Source organism: Pleurodeles waltl, chromosome 12 (genome assembly GCF_031143425.1).
Source record: "Pleurodeles waltl isolate 20211129_DDA chromosome 12, aPleWal1.hap1.20221129, whole genome shotgun sequence".
Classification (NCBI taxonomy): Eukaryota; Metazoa; Chordata; class Amphibia; order Caudata; family Salamandridae; genus Pleurodeles; species Pleurodeles waltl.
Genome location: NC_090451.1, coordinates 43,357,573 through 43,366,389, shown reverse-complemented (window position 1 = coordinate 43,366,389; position 8,817 = coordinate 43,357,573). Strand labels below are relative to the sequence as shown.

At 40.0% G+C, this 8,817-nt stretch overlaps 1 protein-coding gene across 2 annotated transcripts in view; it reads left to right on the top strand.

The window, feature by feature from the left end:
- Positions 1-5: 5 nt before the first annotated feature.
- Positions 6-8,817, top strand: part of DDX49 (DEAD-box helicase 49) — a 126,499-nt gene continuing 117,687 nt past the window's right edge. Inside the window, exons 1-2 of one of the 2 annotated variants that reach the window (XM_069216246.1) lie at positions 427-687; positions 1,139-1,557. In XM_069216246.1, coding sequence (XP_069072347.1) covers positions 1,533-1,557 — 25 coding nt within the window. In that variant the 5' untranslated portion in view covers positions 427-687; positions 1,139-1,532. Of the gene's footprint in view, positions 688-1,138; positions 1,558-8,817 lie in introns of both variants that reach the window. The other variant, XM_069216245.1, reaches the window with a different exon arrangement.

The following is an 8,817-nucleotide window of genomic DNA, read 5'->3' as shown; positions in this document are numbered from 1 at the left end:
ACGGAGTCATAGAAATAAAAATCGGACTAAAGAAGCGCGGCACCTGAGGCAACCAAGGCATGGCGTCCGGCCCAAAAAGATGCGTTTCTGTTTCGTAACGTCGCTGCTTCACGAAAGGATCAGTTTTTGAATCATAATCTGCCACTTCTTATGTCTTGTTTCTTATAATTAATATTTTAATAATTTAAAGTTGATATCAATAATAACGGCATTTTCACTTTTTTTTTTTAGTAGTAATACAATATCTTGGGTAGGTCGTAAACATACAAAGTTACGGTTTTAGTATATGGCATATTTCGTTGATTTAGGGTATTTTGTGTTTAATATTCGAACACATTTTGGCGTTCCATGATGGCCGCTTCATTGAACACTCAGGATGTCTCGTATGGTCCACTTTTTATGTCTGTTATCCAGCTAAATATTTTCAGGTGAGCCCTTCGTAGCGCCAAGCGGAACGCCTTGGTATTCCATGGCGACATTCGTAAGGATGCGACGGCTCTAACAGCTGTCCGTTGCGTGACGTCACAGCGAGCGCCGGAAGTGGTTGCCCAGGTGCAGAGAAGATGTCAACCATGTGCAGCTTTCAGTCCATAGGTCTCTCCTCCTGGCTGCTGGAGCAATGCCAACAGCTGGGCATCCACACCCCGAGCCCAGTGCAGGAAGCCTGCATCCGGCCCATACTGGAGGGTGAGTACAGGACACCTAGTGCCTAGCACACATACTGTTCATTCCCATTCAGCCCCAACACTACCACGCAAGGTGGATCCTAGAAGAAGGTGACCACAGACACACCATTCAGCTGGACATGTTGTCTTTTCTGCCGGGGGTGCTCTTCGGGTTTAGTCGCCTTCCAAACCAGACATTTAATGAGTGACAAACCCGGCACTGAATATACTAATGGTTACTGCAATGTGTCTATATTAATTGCCTTGTCATATTTCCAAAATGATGGATGTTTAGAATTTTTTTTTTTTAATATATTGTTTATGGTGCGTATAATTTGCATGAACTCCAATACTTTATAGTATACTATTTAATATGGTGTAGTGGCTATGTAAAAATATGCTCTTATTTGTCACACTGTGCTTCCTTTTTTATTGTGAGAAGTATCTTTAAATGAAACTGTTTCTTTCAACAGGTTTACATCATCAAATTGCATGCAAAAAGTCTCAACCTGTTGTATCCCATAAACTCCTGCATGAAAAACTGACCTTCCAATCACTTATGTTTTTTAAATCGACCTCTGCTTCTTTCTACCTTCTGTCTCCCTCATCTGTGTACAAGTTACTCTAAAAATCTCATGCCTATCTGCCCTAAAGCTCTTTTGAAACCATACCAATATTAATTCCAACTAGCAATTGTGCCTCCTGTAGCCCCTCTAATAATCACATCAAACGAAACAAGCCCCACACACAGCATGCAAACTAACCCCAATAACCAATTGACTGACCACTAACTAGGCTCTAAGTCGCGTGCTACTCACCATAAAGCGCTTCAACGCCTCATCAGGGGTAGTAAGCAATATATAATATATGCAGCGCCTTGAGACCCTCACGGGTGAGTAGCCATGCTTTACAAATACTGATTGATTGCTTGAGATATATATTTATTTATATATAAATAAATAACACTGCTGTCAACTGTCCCCATGTCGTGTGATCCCTTCAGCCTGACCTTTTGTCAATCGTTTGGTACGGCCTGTGAATACTCGTGCAGAAGTGTCGTTTATGACGGTGGTGGTTAACATACTTTGTGCCATAACACAGAATGGGAAGGTAGAAATATTTGTGTAAGATATAGATATATGTATGAGTTATAGGTGTCATACTTGCTAATAGATGCAATTCATTCGGGAGACTCCAGATTTGTTTTGTGTTTTAAACCAAAAATGCCCCTCTAATATTGCCTCCTGTTCAATGTAAGTCAATGGGGAGAATCCATTTCTCCCCGATTTTTTTCAAAATCTCCCACTTGGCAGTTTTATAATGTTGGCAAGGATGAGATGCATGTATGTCCAGACAGATATACAGTACGCATCCATATATTTACAGTGTAATATGCTCTTTATTACCATTGGTGCATATGGGGAAGGGCAGCAACTCACAAGACGTGAAGCACTGAGTGGGCCAGGATGCTCCTCCTCTTCTTCAACAACAATAATTAATTTGATTAATACAATTTTATGCAACTGCATAAATGGTTTACACCATTACCTTTTTATGTGTATTTATTTTTAAAAGATATTTTAGCACAACCGGGATTCAAGTGGTTACATTTGTGTCGTAGGGTAAAGCCACATTAAAGAAGCTGCTTGACTATTAAAAGAGTTGTTTCCTACAGGAAAGTCACAATTATATGAAAACTGCAACAACAAAGTGTTTTTCCCAGACCCGTGCTCTGTAATAATGAATGTATAGCTGTGTGTTTATTAGTACAGTTGTTTTAAATACATTATTAGGGCCTGTTTATTTTCAATACTATGCCACAAACATGCTAGAATATATTTATTTTAACGTATAACAGTTTTTTTTTATATCGCTTTCACTGCTACAAACTGATTTCAGGGAGGTTAGGTACTGCTGGAGCACCAGTTAAAGGGTGTCAGATTTTCAGGTCATTAAGACTAGATTTTTAGTTTGTCAAAAACTAAGTGCCAGTGATAGATACAAAGCTGTTCTCGGCTCAATCAGTCCATACACTGAACATAGTAAATTATTGCGTTCTCCACTTTTGAGGATGTATTTACTATATAACACCTGGGGCAAGTAAGAGAAGGAAAAGTCCAGCTCAACAACCACTGGCTTGGAGAAGGGGTCCTGTGGAAGCTCAAGAAGTAGTCTGCTGCTGAACGCAGAATGACTTATTCCTGGGAATCCATTTCATTTACACTCCAAAATTAGTGAACATTTAATTTTGATTCCACAACGTAATAAACCTGGAATACCATTTGCCAATGATTAATTTAGTTGCTTGGGACATCGTCTGTTAGAGGGGTTATACTTGACGGTGGGACAGTGTGGAAACACATCGGCATTAACTCCCCGGAGGTCGAAGCCTGCAGCCTTTAAATATGTGTAGACTCTTAAGATTTACCCATTAAAAAGTAATGTAAAACAAACCTGTAAGATTTTTATTTTTATTTTTTTGTGTGTGATTTTCACATCTATCAGTTTCTTTTTCCAGCACTGATTACTTCTGGTTACAGCTTTCTAACCTGACCACAGAAATACTTCCCTCTTGTCGGCCCTGAAATATGACTGGTTTGTTTCAGGAGTTAAGGGCATTCTAATTAACCTCATAATAGGATGTTATATTAAAAAGGGCGTTCATAGGAAGTCTGTATGCCTTCGTATGAATTCCATACCCCTAGTATGAAGTATACAAGTATTAAATGATCCCTTCAAGAGATGTAAGGGTTTGACAACAAATGAAACAGGCATTGGCAAAGCCAGTTGGTCTGGCATTTCAGACCTGTTGGCTCGTGCCCAAGGAAATCCCCCCAAAAAGTGGATGCTGTGCATCGGAGACAAAAGGGGAAAAAAAAGATGCAAGCTTGCACCCTTTTGTAGCGCACACCTTCCTCATGATATGTGCATCAGGTGGGCACTGGTTATTTTAATTTAGCAATCTGAAATGGATCATTAAATAATAAAATGAAGTAGTATAAAAATGCTTTCATTTATGAAATGGAAGGGTCAGCAGCAAGTCTCTGTCCGACCCTCCAAAAAAAAGCAAAAAATAAAAAAAGGCTGTCAGGAGAGGAGCAAAGGAGAAACTGGTGGGAAAAAGAAAAAGACGCAGACTAAGGAGGGAGCAACTAGAATCAAGGGGGGAGACTCACAATGTCGAGAACACAGACAAGAGCACCAGGGAGTGTGGGGGCAGAGAAAAGCATGCAGGTGCTAGAGGGCAACAAGTAGCACAGGTGAAGAGACGCACATAGGGGAAACAGCTGGAAAACACCAGCACTCTTAAGGATTGGTAAGCATAAAGAAAAAAGTAGTTATCTAAATATGAGTAATGAAAGACCACAAGTAAAGAGGCTATGCCCCAGGGGAGGGTCAAACACAAGATGGACAACTCAGGCCATTGAATAAGAAGCAAGCAGATGGGTGACTAACCCACCCATTGGTTAGCAATGGATGAGCTATAAGTCACCAAGTGTCTGGTAAACTGATAATAGGCCTTTTGCAACAGCTTTGCTATCTGATAGGCTCAACCTAAAAAAACAGCATGATTATGAAAGTGAGACCAGAGAAGCAGAGTGAGTGCCTTTTCCCAGGCCACCCCAGTCAGAGTTATGGCAGATAGCCCTTGTGTAACCTACAACTGCCCAACTTGAAGGAGCAATCTTTGGCCAGACCCAGGAAGACACAGAATCTGAGAGAATTGTTCCATTGAGATGAAAGTAGTTTTTTCAGTATAAATGTTCAACAGGAGGTAAAGGAATAAATCATCAATGGTTCATATATCCGGACGTACTCCTGTTTTCGTCTAATATATTCAATATGTATTTATTGAGTCTTCATCAAGAGTAAAAATGTTTTAGATTTCCTACAGATACAGCCAATCAACATGTGTTTCAGGGACGACCCCTTCATTAAGGCTTTAAACAAGTAATACACACACTAAATGAACAATTAAAAAAATAAAGTCAGTAAACCATTATACATCACTACATGCTAATCTCCCACACATTGCAAAAGAAACACTAAACAAATATATTTGCTCAGCTTCACGTAGGAACTGAAGACATGGCTTTTCTAAGAACCACCTCACCGGTTTTCGCTACTCCCCCTCACCACCTTGAGACCCTAACGGGTGTGTAGTTGCGCTATACAAGCACTGATTGATTGATTGAACACTGCTAGTCACACTTAATCATTTCATGTTATTGTATAGACGTCCAGGATTCCTGTATGTTAATCTGTTTCACAATTCATCAACCTGCTCAGTTTTCTTTCAGTGAACATGTCAGCAAATTAAGTTAATTGTATTTTAATTAACTCTGCTGTTAGTTTCACAATCAACTCTTGTGGTCAGAAAGCCAATGGCTCCTGTATTAGTCTAAACACTCATCTTCAACACACCATCATTCTTCCATACTCAAAGACACATAGTCACCTGCTGAAGGAAATAGAAATGTAATTGCATTCCAAAATGTTGTTGGACTTAACACAATTTGTCCTTGACAAAAACTTTATTGTATGAGACAGATTATTTCAACAGAAATGTGGGACAGCTATGGGTTCCAGGTTTGCACCCTCTTATGCAAATCTTTTTATGGGAATATATGAGAGGTAGCCTGTCTGGACAGGTCCATTGTACAGTGATATACTGGGGAGGTACCTTGATGATATTCTGATGATTTGGAATGGCACAATATCTGAGTTGAAAAAGTATCACCAATATTTGGACAATAACGACTTTAATATTAGTCTGTCTTGATTTTCACCCAAATTTGCTTATGTTTCTCGATGCAGAATTGTTTGTGGACAGTAACATTCTATCAACAAGAACATATAGAAAACTGACTTCAAGTTAATGCAGTGTTAAACTCTCATTCAGCCCACACTAGAAAACAGAAGGCTAATATTCCATATGGAGAATTTCTGAAAGTGAAGAGGAATTGTAGTAATATGATAGATTACCAGAAAGAAGAAAGATTGATTAAGAAGAAGTTCTTGGAAAGAGGGTATAATGGAAAGACCATACTGTCTGCCAAGCTAAAAGCTAGTTATGTGAACTATTAAGGTTGAGAGACCAACCTATGCAGGAGGAAATGGAGGTGGTGATATTCATTACTGTGTATTGCTTGGAGGATAATTTTGTTTGGCAAAGCACTTGTCTGTCTTAAACATTGATGAATATATAAAAAAAAAAATCTTACTAAGAGACCAAGAATAACATACAAAATCTCCTACCCTAAAATAGATATTTAGTACGAGTGACACTATTAGATATGTTAACAACAAAGTGACGAGGCATGACATTGACTGGCTCCTCTCTATACCAAACAGTTGTTAGATGTGTGGAGGATTTAAGTCCTGTAAATATGTTTTTAATGCAACTAAGGAATTCTTTGACTCTAAAAGAATGCCAGACTAGAAAGCCATTGTCTGATGAATTTTTACATTTCAAAGCGTATTGAGTTTTAATTACTGTTGCACTTGGATGTGTGCACATTTGGAGAGTTTTTGTTTTATGATGCCTGCCGTTTCAAATTGTCTTCTGGTTTTTCATGCCAACAGCGTTCTTTTTTTTTTTTTTTTTTAAGCCGACAGCGCTCTTGCTATTTAAAAAAATTCACATTCGGTGGGGGCTTTGTTATAGCTGCACTGCTCTCTGCACTTGATCTGGAACTACGGGCGGAGGAGCGGGTTTTAGACTTACCTGATGCTGTTATGACTGCCATATTGCACCAAGCAGTGGTCTAGTTGTTTGGGCCTGGGGATGCCCTCAAATTATTTAAATCGGGCGGGTGCGTGGATGCCGGTTCAGGCTAGATGACTATTGTCTGATCTCGTGGCAGATAAACGTTTAAATTAAAAAGTGTATTGAATCTGAATTACTGTTGCACTCGCATGTGTGCACATTTGCAGAGTTTGTTGTTATATCTCGCCTTTCAAGTCGTTTACCTTCTGCTTTTTTATGCCGACAGCGCTCTTGTTTTTAAAAAAAATAATAGACGTTCGGTGGGGCTTATTTACAACTGCAGTCTTTTCTGCACTTGCACTTGAACAGTGGGTGTGAGGAGCGGTTTTAGACATGCTGTGGCTGCCATAATGAGCCAGGCAGCGGTCTAGTTGTTGGGGCCTGGAGATGCCTCCACATTATGTAAATCGTCCCAGTGTGCGGACGTCGGTTCAGATTAGCAGTCTATTGTCTGATCTTGTGGCAGATAAACAATTACTTTAAAAAGTGTATTGAATCTGAATTACTGTTGCACTTGCATGTTTGCTGAGTTTGTTGTTATACCTGCTCTTTCAAATTGTTCTTCTTCTGTTTTTTCATGCAGACAGCGTTCTTGTGGTTTGTTTTTAGCCAACAGTGCTCTTGCTATTTTAAACATTTGGCATTTGATAGGGGCTTTGTTACAACTGTAGTCCTTTCTGCTCTTGCACTTGAACTGTGGGCAGAGGAGTGGGTTTTAGACTTACCTGTTGCCGCTGTGGCCACCATTTTGAGCCAGCTAGCGATATAGATGTTGAGACCTGGGGATACCATCATATTATTGAAACAGGCCAGTGGGCCGATGCCGGTTCAGACGCGCTGACTATTGCCTGATCTTGTGGCTGATAAACATTTGCATTAAAAAGTGTATTGAATCTGAGTTACTGTTGCACTTCCATTTTTGCATATTTGCAGAGTTTGTTTTTAAGATTCCTGCCCTTTCAAATTGTTTGTCTTCTGGTTTTTCACGCCAACAGCACACCTGCTTTTTTTTTTTTTTGAGCCAGCAGCACTCTTGCTATTTAAAAAAACAAAACAAAAAAAAACATTCAGTAGGGGTTTTTGTTACAACTGCAGTCCTTTCTGCACTTGAACTGTTGGCGGGAGGATCATGTATTAGATTTCCCTGTTGCCGCTCTGGATGCATATTGAGCCAGGCAGTGGTCTAGTTGTTGAGGTCTGGGGATGCCCTTGCATTGTTTAAATCGGGCCTATGCGCCGCTGGCATGCCTAATGCAAGCCCGTTTGCACCCAGTTGCACTCAGCCAGTGCTCAACTCCAGCCATGCTGCCCATTTTCACACACAGCTTGGCCAGCGTATACTCTACTCATCTTCTGAACTGTTCTCTCTAAGACCAGGGATGTCATGTAGAGGTATGTGTGTTACTCCTGGTATGATTTTACCTCCTCTATGTAGTTTCTGCTCTTGTGCCTTGCCAGGTCTGGATAGGATGCAAGCTGGTACTTACATGTTTTCCTTCATAAAAATTCCTTGCACAGCTATGATTTACTTAGTGATGATAAGCTAGATAGTCTTTTTCTTACTGAAATATGGATGTCTGACAGTCTGCCCCTGACATAGCTTTAGCTGTCCTGGCCAGATACTCCATGATACATTGTGATAGAATACGAAAGGTGTAGCAATTGTTTATAAACCATATTTCAGTTGTGTAACATTTGATCTAACAGAGCTTCAGAGGGCTGAATCACTCTACATCTGCCTTACATTATTAGCTAAGAAATCCTTGGCCGGTGTATTAATATATCGACCCCCTGGCCATGCAGGAGAGTTCATATCTCCTTTTAGATGAGTCCCTTTCCAAATATATGTTGAAAAACACAAATTTCACAGTTTTAGGAAACTTGAACCTACATCTGGATCAGGCCTCAGACCAACTTGGCTGACTATTACTTGAAAATATGGCATGTTGGAATATTTAATTGTGTGTATATAGCACTTACTACCCCTGACGAGGCGTCAAATCGCTTTTCCAAAAGTAGCACGCTACTCCCGAACCCAAGAGGAATTAGTGGTGAATTAGTATAGGGATACATGAGTACAGTATTAGTATTATTCTGAGTTAATTTGAGCAGAGGATATGTGAGTTTGTTAGTTGGATTGACTAGAGTAATGAAGGGTTAGAGGAGGGAAGAATCCAGAAGTGTTAATTGGGAGTTTTTTGGTAATACGATAAGGCTTGGAATTAGTAAAGGAGAGATGGAGGAGGGAAGTGACTGTGGAAAGGGGTTAGGGAGATCAAATTAGCAGAAGGGGTTTTGGAGGAGTCAAAGGTGAGGTAAATGAGGGAGAATTTAGTAGGGTTGTTTGTGAGATCACGGAATTAAACTGAGGTTTAAGTCTAG